This window comes from Lepidochelys kempii, chromosome 9 (genome assembly GCF_965140285.1).
Source record: "Lepidochelys kempii isolate rLepKem1 chromosome 9, rLepKem1.hap1, whole genome shotgun sequence".
NCBI classification, from domain to species: Eukaryota; Metazoa; Chordata; order Testudines; family Cheloniidae; genus Lepidochelys; species Lepidochelys kempii.
This window is the reverse complement of record NC_136388.1, coordinates 81,597,279-81,620,092: the sequence shown is the minus strand read 5'-3', so window position 1 is coordinate 81,620,092 and position 22,814 is coordinate 81,597,279. Positions and strand designations below refer to the sequence as shown.

Below are 22,814 nucleotides of genomic sequence, written 5' to 3'. Positions count from 1 at the left end.
TGTTTGTAACTCTGAGGTTCTACTATCCTTTTGTTTGTGTGTATGTGTGTAAGAACCCATGATGTATTTGGTGTGGTAAAGCCAAAACACAACAGTTCCTTCCTAAGGAATTTGCACTCTAGCGCATGCAAGACATGACACACTGAGAAATCTAGAGGAAAGTTTTTGCTTTCTAAGATTTATTCCTCCCGCTTTATCCTCTTCCTTTTTTGTAGTGTATAGGAATTGGGTGGTATCTCTTTAAATAGTCTGAACCCTCCAGTGGCATTCACTATATTCTCTGTTTTAGAAGCACCCAGAAAATAGTCAAGGGCAATAATAGCATGCAGCTAGGCCTTACAGGGTTGTGTCTATTTAGTAAACACAGTGATTTGGGACCTAACTTTGCCCTGTGGCTTCTTCATATTGTATTTTTGTGTGGTGCAAAGAGTAAAAGACAACATTTTTCTTAGTGTTAGGGTAGACAAGGCATTTGACTGATGTAGTTGGTGTTTGTGGGAAGAATGGATCTTAGGGAGAGATTTGAATAATATAGGGGGCTTGGCACATTGTCTTAAGCCACAACCCGGAAGAAGTCAAAAAAGTGGAAGCAGGGGAAGGAAGTTAAGTGGCGTTAAGAGTGGTATAATTGAAGTGAAGCAGGAGAGAAGAAACAAGAGTGTGTTGTGAGATGGAGTGGAGACAGGTGATTTTTGGCCCTTGTAGAAAAGGATGAGAAGTTTAAACTTGATAGAAGCTGCCCATGACGACTCCAGGCGTATTTTAAATTGCATGTTTAGAACTTGAATCTGAGTTTACAGGGCCTGATTGTGCTCTCACTTTTGGTATAAGAGTGACTAGACTAAAGTGACTCTGTGAAAGCTAAAGCACTCAGACCAGTGTGAGAGTAGAACCAAACCCTCAGTGCTGGAACGGCATCCTCCAAATATTTAGTGTAACAAAACTGATTCTTAAGCAGTTGTCTTTGCTGAGTAACTTCTTACTAATTGTACTTACACAGAACATCTGCTTTTGTTTGAAATCACTGAACAGCCAGTGGGCATGTTCAAGCTTGCCACCTCACTCGTGCTGTTCACAAACTACTACCTTGCCGACGGGTGTGGGTTGTGTTTCGTCGCTGATGTGACAGGTTTAGGTTCCCAAACATCTGAAGCAACTTCCTCTTTGTTGAAAGGACAGTGATGTAAGGTAAATCCTATTTGAGCACTTAAAGTTGTTAGACAAATTAGGTGTCCAGTTTTCCATTTTTAAATATGGAACCTTCAAAAATTAGATTTGGAATTAATATTGGGATTATAGGAAAATAGAATTTATAAGAACTATATATTTTTTTTACTGGATTCAGATACGGAAGTCTATTTCCCACTAGTCTAGAAATGTAACGTTGTAGCAAAAAGAGCAGAGAATGAAACCCTGCAGGATACATTTGAAAAGGCTTACAATGGTTTATCAGCAAAAGTAGGAGTGAATTCTTGATTTTCACTGAGAAACTATGTATTATTTAATCACCTGCCAAAATGTTTTATGCAACTATTAAAACATGTAGTATAAACCCAAAAGTACAACTGTGCCTCTGTGTCTTACTGATAGTTATTTGGCTTTGGAAAGCGTGGGGTGGACAGGTAGGGGTGTTAAGTTGTTGGTATTGGGCTGACTGAATCCAAGTATTAGTTGGTGTAAGTGCAAACAGGAGTAAAACAGGGCTGTATCATCGCTCCAACCATGTTTGCAGTTTTTATCGCAGTCATTCTTTACCTAATTGCTGGAAAGTTTACAGCTGACATTGAAATTATTTTACAGACTAGATGGAAAGCTGTTCAGGCTTAGCAGGCTGAAAGCCAAGAGTAAGATCTCTACGACATTGGCTGTGGAACTTCAGGATGCTGATGACAACGCAATCTTTGCCCACTCTGAGAAAGATCTTCAAACTATCTTGAAATGTGTTTACCGATGCTTACGCATCGCATGTCTTGGTCTCACTCTTAATATCAAGAAGACTAAAGTGCTCTATCAGCCCTCTCCAGATGAGGTATTACATGTCCCTTCTATCAAAATCAATGGAGTGGCACTGGAGAATGTTGATCATTTCCTCTAACTTGGACGTCATCTTTCATCCAAGGCAGAAATTCAACGTCGCCTGAGCTGTGCCAGTGTAGCTTTTTTTCTCGATTGTGGCACAGGGTTTTTGAAGATCACGACATTCGAACAGACACCAGGCTTCTTGTTTATCAAGCTGTTGTTCTCCCAACATGGTTGTATGGGTCCAAAACTTGGACAACCTATAGACACCACTTGAAAATCCTTGAGAGGCACCATCAACGCTTCCTTCATAAGATTCTGAAGATCAAATGGGAAGACAGGTGCACCAATATTAGTGTCCTGGAAGAGGCAAAGACCACCAGTATCGAGGCAATAATCATCCGTCAGCAATTCCGCTGAACTGGTCATGTTGTCCGGATTCCAGACCATCACCTCCCAAAACAGGTGCTCTTCTCTCAGCTGAAAGAAGAGTACCGTAACATGGGTGGACACTGGAAGCGTTATAAGGACTTACTGAAGGACAACCTAAAAAAGTGTAATATTGACATTGACACTTGGGAGATACTTGCCCAGGATCATTAAAATGAAGTGAAGTCCTATGTGATGATCCCCTGCATTTTGAACTTGCTCGCCTGCAAGCTGAAGAGGACAAGAGGCACGGAAGGAAGGAGACACTGGCTTCTAGTCATGGTCAACAGCCTCCTGCTGAGCCTGAAAACATCTGCCCTCATTGCAATAGAACCTGTGGTTCAAGGATTGGCCTTATTAGCCGCCTGAGGACCCATAACTCCCACGGAAGATGATCATACTTGGTAATGAGTGATCGCCCATCATCATCATTAGGTGGTGTCAGGGGCTTGTCTGAAGTTGTAATATTACCTCTTAGCTCTCAAGAGAAGTGAGGATCAAAATATGTCCTTTTGTGTGAAAAATATGGCAAGAGAGGCTGTGCCTGGGTGGTTTAGATGTACTATATGTACCTGCCTGCTGCAGCTGGCAGAACCCTGGGGCTTCTACAATGCTGGAGCGTGGGATACCACGTTCTTCATCTGTACTACATAGGCTTGTGTATTGTTCACATTCTCCCATTATCTGAAATATGCCTCCTATTTTGTCTGGAGTGGGAAGTGATAAAAGTCACTTACAGTAAAGACTAGACATAAGCAAAGCACTTGAACTAGATATCCCATGTAAGCTCCTACTCACAGGGTGACACTGGCACTCAGAGGGATTGCATGGGGAGCAAACTTGCTGCCTGATTTTATTTTATGTATGTATTTTTACCCTCCGTCTTCCCAATACCCTGGCACCTTGACAGTGATACTGTTCGACTTCTGAAGTGGGTAAGTTTCCACGACAAAGTAACAATGTGCAAAACAAAATGGTTTGATTTGTGATTACTAGCCCTTTTAATTAAAAAGCTGACGTGTGTGTTTGACAGGAATTGAAGTAGCATGGTGTGTGTCTGTTTGTTAGAAACTCCTGACTTTTGCTTACAGTTCTTGATAAGTTACTGTTCCTCTCTACGTTCTCCTCCAGGCATTTGTGTAGACCAGTTTTCTCCAAAATCTAAACTTTTTTTTCACATTCTATAAAGGAATTGTTTCAAGACACTTCATCCAAGTACAAAATTTATCTTCTTGCACTTTTCACACTAGAAATATCTCATTCCTAATTATTTTTATGAAAGTTTTAGAAAAGTACAGGATGTAGAATTCCAGCCCTGTGCGGTACCATATGGCTTACTATATTATAACTAAAAAAGAAAAGAAAAGGGGTACTTGTGGCACCTTAGAGACTAACAAATTTATTTGAGCATAAGCTTTTGTGAGCTACAGCTCACTTCATTGGATGCATTCAATGGAAAATACAGTGGGGAGATTTATATACACAGAGAACATGAAACAATGGGTGTTACCATACACACTGTAACAAGAGTGATCAGGTAAGGTGAGCCATTACCAGCAGGAGGGGGGGAGGAGCCTTTTGTAGTGATAATCAAGGTGGGCCATTTCCAGCCTTTGCCAAGAACGTGTGAGGAACGGGGGGGGGGGGGGGGGGGGAAGATAAACATGGGGAAATAGTTTTACTTTGTGTAATGACCCATCCACTCCCAGTCTAAGTTAATTGTATCCAGTTTGCAAATTAATTCCAATTCAGCAGTTTCTCATTGGAGTCTGTTTTTGAAGTTTTTTTGTTGAAGAATTGCCACTTTTAGGTCTGTAATCGAGTGACCAAAGAGATTGTAGTGTTCTCCGACTGGTTTTTGAATGTTATAATTCTTGACGTCTGATTTGTGTCCATTTATTCTTTTATGTAGAGACTGTCCAGTTTGGCCAATGTACATGGCAGAGGGTGATTGCTGGCACATGATGGCATATATCACATTGGTAGATGTGCAGGTGAACACAAAGTAAAACTATTTCCCCATGTTTATTCCCCCCCCCCATTCCTCAGAGGTTCTTGTCAACTGTATTTTCCACTGAATGCATCCGATGAAGTGAGCTGTAGCTCACAAAAGCTTATGCTCAAATAAATTTGATAGTCTCTAAGGTGCCACCAGTTCTCCTTTTCTTTTTGCGGATACAGGCTAACACGGCTGCTACTCTGAAACCTATATTATAACTGCCAGATTAAAAAACAAAATCCTCAATGTGACAATTTTGTCTGTGCTTGCCAAGCAAGGCAACGTTCAGAATGCAATTCGATCAATGTAGTTGCAGCTGCAGAGATCTGAATGTGTCCCATTATCTTTGTACTCCACAACTTTTGAGATTTATTTACAAAGCCAATGAAGTTCAGTCATTTTGGGTACACTATAGTGAATTATGTAGTGGCCTGGGTGGGTATTTCTATCCTTCATTATAAAGCAGTTGGTTTTTTTTTAGTTCCATAGAATACTTATTTGAACACACACACAATGTGTGCCTGTGTGAGTAGTGAACAATACACTCATGGTTAAAACTAACAGGGTTTTCTTTTTGCGAAGGAGAGGACTGGGAGGAAGGAAATGCCTCCTAGATTTAAAATTTCTATTCAACCCTCTCTTCCTTCCCCCTCACCCCCCAAAAAAAATCCATTAACCCCCATCTCTTTAAGACAAATACCAACCAGAAAGGTAGACAAGGAAACTGTCACTTAATCACTTTTCTTGCAATTATTATTGTAATTATAAGGAATAAGAATTTCAGTTAGTTTTACTTTGTGTATTTGACAGAACTATGTCTAGTCAGTGTCACTATTTCCCATGCATAATCTTTTGGGATCCAGATCGCCAAAATGCTTAAACAGATGCACAAATGCTTTGTTGAATCAGAGCCTTACTTTCCCCTGCTGCCTGGGTGGGGGTCTCTCATAGTTACAGTGGAAAGGAAAAATTAAGGGAGGGGATGGGGAGATAGAAAAATGCAAAATCACAAAAATTAGCTGGGGGACTTGGAACAGGTGTGCTTCTTGAAACTGCGTTTAACTTATTTTTAACTGACTAGATTTCAAGTTGACAGTGGCCTCTTAACTAGCATTTTAGACAGTTGAGTGATTAATTCTCTCTCTCTCCCCTTTTCATTAGAGAAGTCCTGTGAGACCACTAACTCCTGCTCTTCAAACTGACAAGCTCTCTTCTGATGTTGGATATCATGGCTGACCCTGCAGTGGAAGAGCAGGTCTCTAAAATCAGTGAACTTTGCCATAAATGTGGCCAGTTCCACCTGTTACAGGACAATCATCTTTATAACTTCCAAGATGAAGTGGATGATGAGCTGGTTTGCCATATCTGCCTTCAGCCTTTGCTCCAGCCCATGGATACACCCTGTGGACACACATACTGTTTCAAGTGCCTTGAGAACTTCATGCAGGAGTATAACTTTTGTCCCATGGATCGGAAAAAACTGAGTTTCCAATACTGCCGAAAGTCTAGCCTTCTAGTGAGAAACCTGCTGGATAAGTTGACTATCCTCTGTCCCTTCCAGAAAGAGTGTCAGCAGACTATGCAGAGGTGTGAACTAGAAGCCCATTTACAGAACAGGTGCGTATATGTTTACATATTAACTATTAGTTAGTAACATAGCACTATCTGTGGTGCCTTAGTGAACAGAACAATGGTTTCCTTACCCAGAACAAACTAAGTTAAGATGAGAACATCAGGCAGAGATGACAAAGGGAGGGGCCAGTAAGATGAGAGGATGAAGACAATATGCTTATGTGTTTGGGTGGTTAGTGCATCTGTGTTGAGGATGCAGGTTAAACTACTTTTCTGGTCAGACATAGATAAGCAGAAGCAATACCCAACTGAATGTAACAAGCTCCTGAATTGTATCTGAATACAGTGCTCCTTTTCACAGAATAGTCCTTGTGCACCTGCTTCGTTGAAGTAATTATAAACATACATACCTCTCGCTGCAAACACAGTGCATGGGTCCTGAGTATTTACAGAAGAGAGACAAGGGGTACAATACCGCCAGCTTAATTGGTCCAATTAAGATGCGTAACACACAAGTCTTTGATCCAAATACTAGAAGTCACTTCACCCAGTGCATTATGCACTTGCTGAATCACATATTTGTAATGCCATTATCTGCCCTCATTCTTTTCACAATCATAGATGCAACTGAAAATGTGTTCTGCAAAAAAAGGGAGACTGACTTTTCATTGCACTTCTCAGCACAGATGTTTTTGGCATTTCCACTGCCAACTAGCTGAGCTGGAGCAGACAAAGAACTGTGGTTTTAGAAAAGTGCACACAACAAAGGAGTCTTTCCAATGAGTTTGAAGAACCTTTGTTCCCAGTTAATGATTGCTCAGAATGGAGCCGGGAGCAAGCCATATTGTAAACAAAGGCAAAGTTTCAGTGGCAGCATGTTTTGTTAGTATGTAATAGGTAGTACACAGTAGATTTGATACCATTCAAATAATCATGCTTGTCTATGGCAATACCAAAGTCAACAAGTGTGCAGATGGTAGTTGAGCTAAGGAAATCTTTGCAATTTTAGCCAGGTATTTGTGTTTCTATTGCATGTTCCTATGGTATGTAGAGGCTAAGGTGCTCTCTCCATACCTTTATCCATACTTTCAACATACGAGTTTAGAGTCCACAATTTTAAAACATTTCCCTTCTTCAAAAAACGAATGTATTCCATTTTCTCGTTTTACCAGTGCATTCCATCTTCTGTTTCTTACGCTATAAGCTCTTAAGGGCTGGGACTGTTTTACTTGAGCCTTACACACACAGTCAGCATGGAATAATCTGTTTCCCCCACTTCCCAAATCCCTGCAACTGTGAGTTAGAAGCGCCTATATCTTATCTTTGCTAGCTGAAATGTCATTCAGCTTCAGTGAATATCCAGTCACATATGGGAAGGTTAACCTTTCAGACCATATCTGGTGGCTTGCAGTTTAGTTTATTGTGACTTAATCAGTACCGAAAACAAGTTCCAATAATCTAGTATGTTTTTTTTTTTTTAAATATACAGTCTGTTAACATGATTCAAGCTAAATTCCAACTGTCATAAAACCACCACCTGGAAAGTATTTTGCATCAGGGTTTGTGATGATTTTTAGTGAGACTTAAGCCACATCTGTGCATTTAAAAAAGAATGAGCAGCAAATTTTAGAGACTAGTTTGTGGCATTTTCCCCTCCACTTTGTAAAATTAACACCTCTGAAGCCAGACTGTAGAGATCTCAATAGTGTAGTAGGAGGATGCCAATATTAATAATTGAAATGGCTCTGAGGGCCATTCCTGGGCCTCCGGTTTGTCAACAAGCAGACGTATTTTGGACACTAGGTTTGATTGCCCTGTGCCTTTGAGAGGTATCTTTGGCTACCTTACAATTGGGAGCAGAGTGACCAGGAAGAAATAAAAGAGTAGGTGAAATTGCAGAGGGACCGCAGTAGCCAGAATGTAAATACTCCAAATGGAATTTGATTTGGACACAGTGGTAACCACCATAACCTAGTATCCTGTATCATTGTTCTGGAGCACTGGTTCAGTACTGACTCAGGGAATAGTATCTGCCGCTGAGCCTCCAACAGCACTTCTGCATCACCAACCTAACTTGCCATTGATCCTCTTACCAAGGGTGGTAATAGCCTGAGTTTGGTTTCCTTCCCCTGCTTCTTCTGTAACATTGATTTTTATGTTGCTGCGTACGGGGTATCGGGGTTCTTTTTAAAATGCTGTGTGTGGTGCTTATGAGAGGAACTGGATGGATGGTGAGAGACTTCTATTTAGTATAACGTGGGTACAGCAACTGCCCCACTCAGTCTTGTATGTTGCTGGATTGGTAGAAACCATGGCATATTCAAGACTATAAAGCTTCTGAGATTCAAATATGTGGTTCACACTCTTACCTTGGCTCTGAAAGAGCCAAGGTAATAAGTATTTGCTTATGCCTCACAAAATATATTCTCACATTCATTGGGAGCAGCAGGGCTTGAATGCTAAATATTTTAACAGGGAGAACTCCTTCCTACTGTCCCTTTCTCAGATAATTAAACTAATCGGTCTCTTAAATAAAAATAAAAAAGTTGACAAAGGAGTTTCTCTCCGCCTTCTTCCAGCCTCAGTTTGAGGCTGAGATGTGAATGAATCCCTGCTAGCACCAGCTGCTGGAAAGAAAACGTGTGACTGACCAGACTTAATCATGCTTTCTGAAGCACCGTGGTTACCCAGCACGTGTATGTGCTGAGTTTACTATGTAAGATGAGATTGTTGCTGCTTGTGTGGATGACTGACTTTCAAACCCTTGCTAGGTGTCCTGGCTTCAAGAAATACAAGTCTGACATAGAAAGGAGAAAAAATCCACATTCCAAGGGCAAGGAAGATCCCATAACCAGGGAGGAAACTAATGCTGCCAGAGAGGCGGAGCTAACAGATGGAGCATCCTCGCTGGTGGCAGAAAGCTCTATAGCGGCTGTGGTATCTCTGGGGACTGTGGAGCCTGGACTCGTTAATCCAGCATTTGAGGAGGGTGAAGAAGGAGGTGATGTGTCTCTCTGCAGTTCCCAACAGTATCTCACGGACACCACTTTGAATAGCACAAAATGCAATTAAGTTTCAAATCTCCTTTAAAAAATAAAAATAAAAAATTAAGGATACTCTTTAAAAGAGCTTGTCACAGATTCTGCCCATATCTGTATGAACAAGTACTTGGAGACCTTCAATAGTTTCAAGCTTCTCCTTTTGCTTTTTACTCTTGGCCTTTCAGTTCCAAAAACAAAAAACCTCTGCCACTGACACTAAAAAAGTTCTTTAAGAGCTAAGCCTCCAGGATTTCCCTGGAGTCTCCAGAATTATGTCATGTGATGAAACCTCCAGGAATACATCCAAACAAAATTGGCAATCCTACTAAGAGTAGCAGCTCCCTTATCCCATCTCAGGATGGCTACATGCAGAGTACAGCAAGATTATTTCACAAACCCTAGGTTAACGAGCAATACATAAAGCACCAATTTAAAAAAAAAATATCAGAAGCTTTTCAGTAACAATGTTCTTTTGCAGCTGTGTGGAAACAAAGTATATGCACCACCCCTTTGAGAACAGGGCACCAAACATATCATGAAGATGCCAAACAATCAGTACCAGGAATTTGTGCTAATCTCTCTTTTTATTTTGTATTTACTCTTTTGAGGCAACTATTTGTTCAGGTTTTTTATTTTAGTTCCTCCATACTGATACTAAACAGAAGCATTTTTGGGGCCTGTGCCAGTGCTTGGATTTGAAATTGATCTTCAGTAAGAAAACACATCCCATCACACTACAAATGAAAATAGCTATAGCTCCACTCAAAGATACCACTTGATTAAATCTTTAGAATGTCAATCAGTAGCCTGAAACTCTTGATAGCATGTTTCAAAATGATTTTCTTAATTCCTGGGCTTGCTTAGATGGGCTGGGTGATCGGTAGGAAAGTCTATCTCCTAATGAACCTGTCTAATAGTTACCATGTAGATTACCTTGGTTCTGTGTTGGAGTTTCCCCAAGTACATGTCAGTCTCTCTGTTAAAGCCACTGTGTGATAGAGAACTACAGCTGTACTTGGCTGGCATTGTGATTGCCTTCATTACAACACCTAATGTGCTTGGCTTGCACAAATGCTGCAGTGATGATAGAGTTAACATACTTTGCCAAAAGCGCAGGGAGAGCTAACAATTTTCATCTTTGGAATGGTTTGGAAGTATTTATTAATTCTCCTCATCCCTCTGAAGTAGGTGAATGTTACTGTCATTTTACAAAGGGGGAAGGGAAATTGAAACAGAGCGGTTAAATGACTTGCCCAAGGTCATACATCAAAGCAATGTCAGACCTCTGATTAGAACACAAGAGTTCTAGGCTTTCAGCTCTTTGATCAGAGCACTAAACTAAGTCCTTTTCTGTAATGGCCTGAGCATCAGACTGGCAACCAAAAAGTCCCAAGTTGCAAGTAGTTTGACTTTAAATAACCTGGCAGTGGATATAGAAGAAGAAAAATCTCGAAATGGCAAATTAAGCATCTATTTATAAAAGGCCTCAAAAATGCTTTGTTTGCATTCTTGCTACACCATCTGACAATCAGCTTTGCACTGAGTGAGCCCGAGTTGGGAACATATGGGGAAAAAGTCTAGGAAATTTTAACTTTTCTGCTTTTAGTTTGTGATCTTTTCTCTCCCCCCCCCATACCCTCCCCCACCCCACAAAATACTGTCTTTGAGCACATAAATGCCCAACAATACAAGCCCTACCAGTAATATATACCTCATCTGTGTGTGAAACTAGAATAGAGAAAGGACTAGGGGATATTTTCTGTATTCATGTGTTGTTTTCTCTGATTCTCACAATCAGACCTGCCTCAGAAAGCTAGTCTTGTGGCTGAAACAAGTACAATTGAAATTCACCGAGATGATCCAGAAGAAGAGCTAGGAATGCGGATAGTTGGGGGCAAAGACACCCCTTTAGGGAACATTGTTGTTCAGGAAGTCCTTCGGGATTCTGTTGTTGCTTCAGATGGAAAAATAGCACCTGGAGACCATATCCTTGAGGTACGTTTGTTTCGTTAGTAGTAAAGTTAAGTTACCACCCTCCTTTGTCTAAGAGAAGGCTTTTTATGATAGTGGATAGCAAAAACTGTAAGTCATTCTGGGCAAACCTCAGGAGATTTGGATAGGCATCCCAAAGTTTGGACACTTGTCCAAATATCTTGGTTCTATGAAACTGGGCTGAGAGTCTTAAAAGAACAGGCTGTCTCATGTAATTTCTGACCCTTCCTGCTTTATCAGGCCAGAAATGCCTTGACAACAGCCTCTTTTATAGTGTTTGGTTAGTTCTGAGCCCAGCTGGAGAGAGGTAACAGAGCCACATGGAAATAAGAAGTAAAATTTTAAAAAGGTATCAGAACACTTTTAAACCAAGGAAGGTTGGGATTGGTTCTTATTTTTAACTGATCCAGAACTTGAAGGATACAAGTGCAGGAGAGGAAGTAGAATTGTTTAGAGTGGTGGAATCCGGTGTAACTAAGAGGATTTTTTTTTTTTAATTTCATCTCAATTTGTCAAACACCTCTTCTGTAACAATAGGAGGTAAAACATTTTCAGACAGATCTCCTTAGATTAATTTTTTCTTGAACTTTTCAGCTTTTAGTAGTCTATTTTATTTATGAATCTGACCGCTTTTTATGAGATTTGTATGGAGTATAGTTGTAGCCATGGTCCAATAAAAGATATTACCTCACCCTCACCTCATCTCTCTAATAGCACTATTGCACAGGGAGAGGCTCTTTTTCAAACCGGCAGGTCCTAAATCATTTAAAGCCTTCCATGTCAAAACTAGCATTTTAAATTCACCCTGAAATCCAACTGGCAGCTAGTGCAGAGCAGAGAACACTAGTGCCATATGCTCATAGCAATATACCCCGCCAAGCAACTGAGCTGCCACATTCTGTACAGCTAGCTTTGTTTTCCAAATTGAATTAATGCTTCATGGAAAGTGCATTGTTGGTAGTCTAATCTCGAGGTGACAAAGGCACATACTTTCTTTAAGATCTGGACCTCACTACCATTGTATTACATCCTCCTGGCCAGACAGAAATCCAAAAACTGGAAATCCAACCAGTTCCTTCGATTACACACTCTAATAAGAATTGGCAGACCCATGCATCAGAGTGGCAGATACAGTCTTGGTCATATCTTCAGGTTGCTTCTCCAAGCCAGTCAGTATCACATCCACGGTATCTGATTGAGCCTCATTCACCTCCCAGTCTCAGCCAGGGAGTAAGATATTCAGCAACACTGGCTGGGTGTCATTAGAATACTGAAGATGCTGTCGCCCCTGTCTCCTTGCTAACCTTCCCAATAGCCCTATACGCACACTAAAATGAGACAGGATAGAACCCTACATGACTGCTTCTGGGAGAAGGAAGAACCGTTACCAACATTACCTTGAAAAAAGAAAGATTTAGACTGAAGATCCTAGGTCTTGTCTACACTTACCAGGGGATCAACGCGTGGCAATCGATCCACCAGGGGTCAACAGTGGCGTATTAACGCCTAGACCAACAAAATTGCAGGGGCAGCAAATTTATAATAGCAGCCAGAGGCTGTTTCCCCTGGTGCCAGTTCACGGCCCCCGGCCCTGCCCCAACTCCACCCCTTCCCCGCCCCCTTTTCCCACCCCCTCCCTGCCACTATTGGTCCCCTTCCCCAAATCCCCACTCCGGCCCTGCCTCCTCTCCTGAGCGCGCCGCATTCCCCCCTCTTCCCACCTCCTTCGCGAACCTGTTTCGCACACAACCCAGCAACGCGCTCAGGGGAGGAGGCGGAGTGGAGGTGAGCGGGGGCGGGGAGCTGCTGGGAGGGGGTGGTGGCAATTATTTCAGGGCCTAGGGGCGGCAAAATCATTAATCCGCCACTGGGGGTCGATTTAGTGGGTCTAGTGAAGACCCGCTAAATTGACCGCCGATCACTCTCCTATCGACTCCATTACTCCACCAGAATGAGAAGCATAAGGTAAGTCGATGGGAGAGTTTCAAGGCTGTGGAATGGTCTCAGGGATGGCTCCTCGTGCATGGCAGATCCAAGTGTGCTTTTTGCTACCTTTGTGATGTTAGGTACAGTGGAAGACCCATAGGCTCTTCAGGATCTGAATGGTGCATTTTTCCCTCCTCTTTCTAGGTGAATGGTGTCAACATCAGCAGCATGACTCATTGCCAAGCTATCTCCTTGCTGCGCCACCCAAGTCCTGTTCTTCACCTTATGGTCCTGCAGGAAAAGGGATTTTCCAACAGGACTCTCAAACAGGATTCTAGCCCTGCTGTTAACCGGGAAGTGATTCATGTTACGCTGATGAAGAGAGACCCATCTGAACCGCTGGGAATCAAACTGATTAGGAAGACCGACGAGGCAGGGATTTTTATTCTGGACCTGCTTGACGGAGGCTTGGCAGCCAAAAATGGAAAGCTGAGTCAGAATGACAAAGTCCTCTCTATAAATGGCCAGGACCTGAGGCAGGGAACACCTGAGGCTGCTGCACAGATAATACAGGTAATTTATTGAATGGATCAGCTGTCTGTCTGTCTGATAACTTGGTGACTGTCTGCACCACTCACACTGCTCCGTTTCTGACCCAAGGGCTAACAAAACATGCCTGAGCAATTAGGATACCCTTAAGTAACCATTTTTGGGAGAGTGACTTCCCTACAGAAGTGAGGATTACTGTTTCCTAGCGATCATGAATACACAGGTGGGAATCTGCCATGAATCATCTGACAATACCACAGCGAGTCAGATGTCTATGGTGGTTTAGTGATCTTCTTTAGGTGTAGCCTTTTTACAAGAGAAATCTCCTCACACAAGGCATACATCTTGACAGAGACCAGGACAGAGTATGTGAAACAAAGCATGTGGGGTGTCTCTAGAGCTAAACTAGGGGGGTCTGAATAGAGAGCGCATGGCCTGGTGGTACAGAACAAAAGCATTTTTAATTTAGGTCAGGATGCTGGTGGTAAAATTCCAAGTTAAACTGCATTTGGAAGAGGGTCCATGAGTCAATTTGAGGCCCCTTGCTGGGAGATGGTCATTCTCATCATGTTAGAAATCTGTCCCATTTTAATGGGCTGAATGTTTGGTGTAAAGTATTTGTGTAAGGATTACTCCAAATGCAGTGGCCTTTGTTTAGATCAGTTTCAAATGCTCTGTCTCATGGGGCGGTGCCCTTAAGCTTCTAAGAGCTGGGTTTCTTTTTTTGCCTGAAGATCGTGACAAACACAAGGGCGTTTCAACGGAATTTACAGTTTAAACCTTGGAAAGGATCCAAAGATAAGGGAGAGTTTGTTCTCTTCCTGACAGTTTGGAGAGTCAGTGGTGGGAGAAAAAGGGAAGAGTTTTGATACTTGTGGAGAGCCTGTGTTCTTACATAGAAATATTTGCACCTATGCAGTGATGTTTATTATTAAAAGTAAGTCAACAAATGTTCCTGATAAACAAACTTTCTAGAACTGAGGACTGATTGCAAAGCCCAAAAACATGCTGTTCAAGTTAGTAAATGTCAAAGCACTGGGCCACGAGGCTGGTATGTATAGAATAGAATCTAATATGTTGGCACTCCACCTCCCTAGGTGACCTGTTCCAGAGCTTAACTATCGTTAGGAATATATTTCTAACCATAATATCTAACCTAAACCTTCCTTTCTGCAAACTAAGATGATTAATTCGTGTCCTACTCTTGGTAGACATGGAGAACAATTGATCACTGTCCTCTTTATAACAACCTTTTACATATTTGGAGATATATATTCTCCCCCCACCCCAGTCTTCTCTTCTCTTTAGACCAGTGACTCTCAACCTTTCCAGACTACTGTACCCCTTTCAAGAGTCTGATTTGTCTTGTGTACCCCCAAGTTTCACCTCACTTAAAAACTTACAAAATCGGACATAAATGTCACAGCACACAACTGAAAAATTGCTTACTTCCTCATTTTTACTATATAATATAAAACAAATCAATAGGAATATAAATATTGTACTTACATTACAGTGTATAGTATACAGAGCAGTATAAACAAATCATTGGTTATGTAATTTTAGTTGGTACTGACTTCGCTAGTGTTTTTTATGTAGCCTGTTGTAAAACAAGGCAAATATCTAGATGAGTTGATCTACCCCCTGGAAGACCTCTGAGTATTCCTGGGTTACACATACCCCTGGTTGAGAACCACTGCTTTAGACCAAGTTTTGTAAACCTCTTATCACTTTGTTGCTCTCCTCTGGACTCTCTCTCCAATTTCTTCACCTCTTCGAGTGTGGTGTCCAAAATGGGACATAGCACTGGTGTGGTCTCAGCTGAAGTGCTGAGTAGAATAGAAGAATTACCTCCTGTATCTTACATGTGACACTCCTTATCAGCTCCTTTCGTACATTTGTTTGGTCTCTAGAGGTATGTGTGCATGCCTGTTACATTTTCCAGAATGTTACACAGTCTGAGACATGCAACTTTCAGAGAGATCATCAGAAGTCACAAGGTTAAGTCTCCACATGAGCCATGGTGAAACTTTACCCTTTAATAATAATCCAGTAGTCTCAAGCTTCTCTTTTTGCTTTTCCTGGCAGACCAGTGAGGCAAGAGTGAACTTTGTGGTCCTAAGGCAGTCTGGTGTACAGCTGCCAGATGCTGTTGAGGATGGTGGCACACCAAACAGTAGCAGCAGCAGCAACGGAGGGAGTCCAGTGCACCATCGGAGGAGACCTGACCAGAATCATTACAGACGAAAATCAAACTACCAAAAGGCAAGTCTTGTTGTAATAGCAGTGCTATTTTCTGCTGGGCCAGTGGTTCTTTGTTTCTCAAATCTATTACTTTACCACTGAGTGCTATGAAAATATAAACCAAGAATACTGCAGGGTTATAAAGAGTAGGGTTTGGTCCCAGATAGCACCTTTTCTTTACCAGATTTTGCAAAGCAATAGGAGTTGAGAGCTGGCAGAACAGTGAACTGTACAGTCAGACCAAGCATCTGTTATCTACAGAGCAGTGCAGCATCATTTGTGCAGCCTTTGAGGTCAAAGCCTGTCTTAAGGGAAGAAGGAATGCTGGCCAAAACAGCAGAGTTAATCTCTGCTCCTTTAGAAAGGGCCACTGGGTATTTGACAGCTGCCAGTAAAACAACCATTGGGTTTAATTCCCTATCTGTAGGACAGCACCCATCAAGCATAGCTTTCCCTTAGTATTAAATTGCAATGTTAACACTGCATGTGACTCCATGTCACAGTATGGGACTAAATGGCGTTGTGGCCTAGAGGTGAGAGCTGTACTAGTGAACCTAAAGAGATACTTTTGCAACTTCTCCAACTTAACTAGTTACTTTTACTCTCAGATTCCCTCCTCGAGAAAACTGTGAACTTGAACAGATTTGCTTTTATGTTGCTGCCTCTGGCAGGTTGTTCCATATTTAAATTAAAATTTGTGTGAAGAAATTCTGCCTGAAATTCTGCCTAGACTTGTGTTTAGTTTCCCAGGTTACTGCATCTGAGTTGGTGGCTATCGCATGCAGTTTCAGCCCAGTTATTTCCTTTATAAACTGCAATCCACTGTCTCCTTCTGTTTCCACAACACGTGTGTGCGCGCACACTCTCTCACACACACACACAGACTCTCTCTCTCTCTCTAACTCTTTCTTCCTCCTAAGATCTATAGGACAAGATGTGCTAATATTTCACTAAGCTTAGGGGTGGGATTTTCAAAAGCACTCAACGTTGGCCTAATTCTGCTCCCATCAAAGTCAGTAAGAGTTTTGCAGCTGACTTCAAGGAGAGCAGAGCTAGGATAATGCTGAGCTGTTTTGAGAAATTGCACCCTTAGCTTCTCATTTAAAGTAGATGAGCTATTTGAGTCACTATAAACTGTCCTTTCATCCCATGCCATGATGCTGGACATCTTCAGAAATAAGTTTCCCCTCCTCTTCATACTCTTTATCTTGTGTTTGGAAAAAGATCTGCTGGTTGCCTTCTTACTTTCTTGGCCTTATGGCACAGTAGAACCTCGGGAATGGAGCACCTTGGGAATGGAGATTGTAACTCTGAACAAAACATTATGGTGGTTGTTTCAAAAGTTTACAACTGAACATTGACTTAATACAGCTTTTGAAACTTTACAATGCAGAAGAAAAATGCTGCTTTTAACCATCTTAATTTAAATGAAACAAGCACAGAAACAGTTTCCTGACCTTGTCAAATCTTTTTTTGTACTTTATTTTTTTTTAGTAGTTTACACTTAACACAGTACTCTACTATATTTGCTTTTTTTGTGTCTCTCTGCTGCTGCCTGATTTGTGTACTCTGGTTCCAAATGAGGTGTGTGATTGACTGGCCAGTTCGTAACTCTGGTGTTCTGCTGTATACTGGGCTTGTTGAAACAGAAATGGGGATTGTGATCTTTCCAATGGAAACGGAGATATTTTAGTAACAAGCTCTGTTCTAAAAAATGCATGAGATTGGATAGCTCAGCCTTTGTAGATGGACTTGGAAACGCCTCTTTACTCTGTCACTGGTTCAAATCCATCCCAATTTAAACAAAAGTTCAAAAGATAAAAAGTTGGTAGCACCTGATATGTTTGATGACCTATCTAAAGTGAACTGGTAGTTTCTTTCCACTTCCTGGTGGGGAAACTCTCGTCACAAAGAGCCTCTGTGAAGACAAAGGATCGAATGGACATGTAGATAGGCCGATACCCTCACATTCCTAGCAGCAACCCCTGTGAGTCAGGGTTGAATCACCTTGGGAGTGCAGTGTGCTATAGCTTCTGCTGACTTTTCTATTTGTGTCTAAACAAACAACTTCACTCTCCAGAGCTGTTAATGTGGCATCTTTCACCAGCCTGAATTGATAGTTCTCTGCCTCCTACCCTAGTTATGGACCTTTCTAAATTCTGCTGCATTGATTAACTCATATAATCATTGCCATCTCTTCGTAGGATCTACCTCAAGGATACCTCAGCCAGGAAAAGACAGTTGCAATAAAAAAGGAGCCAAAGGAATCTTTGGGAATCACCATTGGAGGTGGAAGGGACCATAAAAACAAACTTCCTATTTATGTAACTAGCGTGCAACCCATTGGATGCCTCTTCAGGGACGGCAGGATCAAGAGAGGTAAGGAGACTTTCTAGATCCTGAGTTTCCCTTTTTATAATTTCAGTAATTAACTCTGTGAATGGGTTTTAGTGCTTTTATAAGTGAAAGCTGGTATTTAACACCAGTGAAGTTTGAAACACGAAGTCCTGGATGATGCCCTGAGGCAGAGGTTGTCTATATTGCAAAAGGTCAGTAAGTCTATGCGGCCATGATCATCCTACTTATTTAATCCACAGGAGATGTGCTTTTGAATATAAATGGCATCGATTTGACTCATCTAAACTACTATGAAGCTGTCTCAGCACTGAAATCCAATGCAGCTTCCCACACGGTAGTGCTGAAAGCCCTGGAAATTCTTGTACCAGAGAGGGTGCCAGAACCCACAGACCCATCCTCTGATATCAGGGAACACGGATTCAGTTGGTCACCCCTTTGGATCACATGGCTTGGATTACCTACGTAAGTTTATTTGGTCAATTCTTTCTCTCCTCAGTATTAACCACTGAGTCAGGTATTCTACCTCATCTGGCATTTAAGCAAAGTGAATCACTGGCTGACTCTGTACCAAGTCAAACTTGGTGACAAGCCCTTTTAACAAAGGCAAGAGACCATCAGTTGTCAGTGTGTTCTCAGTAAAACAAATAAATTAAGAAACTCCCACTGCTTTTCAGTATTTCTGAGCCCCTACTCTTTGCAATATGGTCGGTCCCTAGTATCTGACAGAGTTCGCTGAACACTTTCTCAAACTGAATAGGTCACAGAAATTGAGAACAAAAGCAAGAGTGTATGTTTGGGGGTGGGGGTGAGGGAGAGGGAGAGGGTGTTCAGTTACACAGCCTGTGTTTGAATTATGACACATGCACTGCAAACAATTCTCGGTAAAATGTGGTGAACCCAAGCCACTTTGGCTATTCTACTTAACAGAAGTCAATGATCAGGCACTGCTACTGCCTTTTAGCAGCTAGTCTTACGGTTTTGTTTTGAGGCAAGCAGTCTTTTTTTAACGTCATCTCAGCTGTGTAATTTTTAATCCTAGGAAAGTAATGCCAAATTCTGAATTTCCTTGCTAAAATGCATTAGAATGTAGCTTACCATGTTGCTGGTGCCAAAGGTAGTGGGAATTCTGCTGCTGTGTTCCATGTGGCCGAGCATTTTAAGGTTTGAACTTTTCAGCTACTAATTTCTGGAGAGATGCAGCAGGTTTTTCTCTTTACTGGTCTCTGCTAAAGGTCAATTTGGAGTGAGCTCAACCCAGAGAGGAGGTGCAGGTTATGGCAGAGTTAAAGTTTGAGTGGCTGGACAGGGAGCTTACATCTCTTCTAAGGGTTCTGATTTTATTTACAGGTTTATTTTCTGGTGCAACCAAAGGAATGCAAAGCCTGTGGCTACCTTCCCTTCATGCAATTTATCAGTTTGTAAACTCCCAGAACAAAACAGAGAGGGCAGATCTTATTCCTCCAGAGCATTCTGTCTGGGCTTCTTGTCAATAGAGTCTTGGCTGTTTTTTCTTGAAAGGAACCCAGCTTTTTTTTTTTTTTACAGTTCTGAGACTAACTAGTCTCAGCTGCACCTGATTAACTCATGTTCATGTAGGAAGCTGGGATTTAACCCCCAAATCTCTATACCATTATCTAGTGCAATGGGGTTTCCTCATAGGGGTCACTATTGGGCCAGGTGTATTGGGAGTGCAGGGCAACAGCTCTTTTTACATCTCATCACATGTGCCGGGGAAGGTGAAGAGTGTTCTATCAAAAGACTTCCTAGCTCCAGAGACTCTAATGCTTTCCAAAATTCCATTTCCATTAGGTTAGCCTCTTAATGCTCCAGTTGTCTGCTTTTGTTTTAAGTATAGGCGTTGGAGCTAGCTTCCACCAAGTACCTTGCCTCAAATATATTATGTTTGGTTTCACCTACCCTAACTCACTGTAACTGGCTGAGGACCTGAGCTGCATTCATAATTAAATTAGCCAACTTTAAGATCATAAAAATGTGCTCTCGTTTTAAAAAGTAGCATTGGCTGTATGCCTCCCCTACGGGACCCTATGCAGCAATTTTCAGTTTTTCCCACTGGGGTGGACAGCCATGATGCCAGAAGCACCCTCAGAGCACTGAAGCAGTGGCTGGAGAGTTATCTCCTTCTATTGCTCTGACCTGGATTCTGGCATCTCCAGACTTTAGAATATTAGCGCTACAGGCTGCTGACACGCTTTCCTGTGGGCAGGTTTTAGGATATGATCTGAGAGGCACACAGCAGAACTATTTCATTTTGTGGTCTGCCAATGTTTACATCGTTTGTTCCAAACAATATAAATGGTAATAATTCCTTCCTTGCAGTTCCTCACTAATTTCCCCAGTTGCCCAAAGTGGTGGCCAATAATGACTAGTTGGCTGTGTGTGCTATAATTTCACTAAACCACTGAGGAAAAACAAACCTCTCGCAGATTAGGGCTGAACTCATTGCCCTCGTCAGCTAAACGTAGGTGTTCAGACTTTTTGGCATGCTGACTTTTATGCATGGCACAGTTGGGGGGGGGGGGTGTTTTTAACCTCTGCTGAGAAATTTTTGAGCTACCACTGAGTATAGCTCTCTCAAAACATTCCCTGAGAGCTGTGTTTTGAAATCCAGTGTGAAAATCTGAAGTTTACTGCTAGCACATAGTCAGTCTTTTTTCAGGTAAATGCTTAATTCAGAAGATAGCTCCTGTGGTGCGTGTTCTCTTGCATTCTGTTTTGTTGAGGAAAGCCACATGTTGGTTGTTAGCCTGAGATAGCAGTTTGGTGCTGGAAGAGCAGTCTGAAGAGGTTATGTTTGAAGCCTTCCTGGTATATTCAATCCTTTTCAACACCTCTGTCCACAATGCTTAAAAGTTCTACTCTTTATTGTTACACTTGCACTTGCGGCTTTGTGTCAGACATAGTTTATCAGCCTGGCTCGTTTAGTGGTATGCTGCCTTCGTGTTTACATGCTGTCCTGACATTGCTGCACTGCATTGCCAGAAGGGCAGCCTTTCTGATGAGGGCTCCGTCCGTCTCTGATGAGCTGCCTGGCTGGAAGTTAGAGTAGGAAAAAACCCAGGTGTCCTGGCCAGACAGATTTTTTTCTGCTGTTCAAAGCTGTGTATGAGCTATTAAAAACACAGGAATTACCATACATGACCAGATGGATGGCCATCTGGTCTGTCGCCTAGCATGTTTAGGTCTGACAGTAGCAAGTACCAGATGCTGCAGATGGGGATGTAAGACACCTTCATAGTACCATTGGGCTGGTTTTACCCTACCAGGCAGTTAGTGGATGGCTATGTTCTGAAGCAGGTGGCTTGATATCCCATGTTCATTGTTTTCCTCTCTAACATAACTGTGGGTAATTTTTATTGTCCATATAAAAGTCTAATCCTTCATTCTTTGCCTCAGTTAACTTCTGGTAGTGAGTGCCACAGTTAATTACGTGCATTCTGATTATTGCTGAGTGCCAATTTATGGCTGCTCTGTTTGCTCACACAGCACTGGTGCACTCGAGCCACTCCTTCTGGATATCTAGGATAGGTCACTGGGCTCTCCCTTTCTGTTGAGCAGTGAATTCCAGGAGCAAATGCTGTTAGTGTTTGTGTCATCTTTTGAAGAAGTCTGGTGAGCAGGCTTGGCCTTTTGATATGATAATATATCAGACATTTTAGAAATTGAGAAGCAGGTATACCTCAAAAGGTTTGGATTATGTTCTTTATGAACAATCTCTCATAGGACTGTAATATCTTATATTGTGCAGTCCTTCTTATGATAAATCCTGCATGAAAAACCCTTCAGAAACCAACCTTGACTGATTTGATTGTTTGAATCATTTAGTAGAAGAAAGGTTGCCTTACCTAACAACATAATGTTTGCTTTCCGTCTGTGATATCTGGCTGATAACTGCAGCCACTGTACCAAGTCCCCACAGTACATGTAAAACCAGAAAATTGACTCCAGGTTAATTATAAGGGTTGCAGCAGCACTGCTTTCAATTACTTATTTTTTTTTTAAAATGATGCTGTAAGATAACTCATTAACATAAATGACCCGTCTTCCCTACCAGGCTTCCTACTCTCATCACAATACTTGTGGTGGGCTAAGGTTTTGTCCCCCAATGGATGCAGGTAGTCTAGCAAGGGTTATTGCAGGTATCTGTGGGCTCCTACATCACAAAGAAAAATGAAGATTTTTAGTCAAGCAATTCTAGCTGGAAAATAGGTGCTTAAGTTGTGTGCGCCTTTTCTGTGACTGTGTCTGTCTTTCCAGCTATCTTCACTTCTGTCAAGATATTGTCCTTCGTAAAAGTAACTCAGAAAGCTGGGGATTCAGCATTGTTGGAGGCTTTGAAGAAGGCAAAGGAAACCAGCCATTTTTCATTAAAACCATAGTGCCTGCAACACCTGCCTTCTGTGACAGAAGACTAAAGTACGTATGGTGGTCCTTCCATTATTTGTATCCATTCCAGAAGTACTGAGCTTAGATGATCTGTATAATTTTGAGCTATTGTGCTTTAACTATGAGCCTGACTGAAACTTAGTGATTTATCCAAGTTCCTTTTCATCCCAGCTCTAAGCAATAACCACACAACCAGCTGCCTTTATTTCTACAATTATGATGGAAGAGTCATACAATCATTTGTAAGCCTGAGTGATTTAACACTTTTTTTTTTCCTATCC

General features: G+C 41.8%; 1 protein-coding gene across 5 annotated transcripts in view; it reads left to right on the top strand.

Annotated features, from left to right (window-relative positions):
* Positions 1-22,814, top strand: part of LOC140917716 (ligand of Numb protein X 2) — a 45,512-nt gene that overhangs the window by 18,496 nt on the left and 4,202 nt on the right. For 2 of the 5 annotated variants that reach the window (XM_073361082.2, XM_073361080.2), the window contains exons 2-11: positions 1,801-2,852; positions 4,361-4,442; positions 5,609-6,064; positions 8,791-9,020; positions 10,859-11,055; positions 13,183-13,551; positions 15,616-15,792; positions 17,976-18,150; positions 18,369-18,591; positions 22,405-22,563. In XM_073361082.2, coding sequence (XP_073217183.1) covers positions 5,664-6,064; positions 8,791-9,020; positions 10,859-11,055; positions 13,183-13,551; positions 15,616-15,792; positions 17,976-18,150; positions 18,369-18,591; positions 22,405-22,563 — 1,931 coding nt within the window. In that variant the 5' untranslated portion in view covers positions 1,801-2,852; positions 4,361-4,442; positions 5,609-5,663. The remainder of the gene's footprint in view (positions 1-1,800; positions 2,853-4,360; positions 4,443-5,608; positions 6,065-8,790; positions 9,021-10,858; positions 11,056-13,182; positions 13,552-15,615; positions 15,793-17,975; positions 18,151-18,368; positions 18,592-22,404; positions 22,564-22,814) is intronic. The other 3 variants (XM_073361081.2, XM_073361083.2, XM_073361079.2) reach the window with 3 other exon arrangements.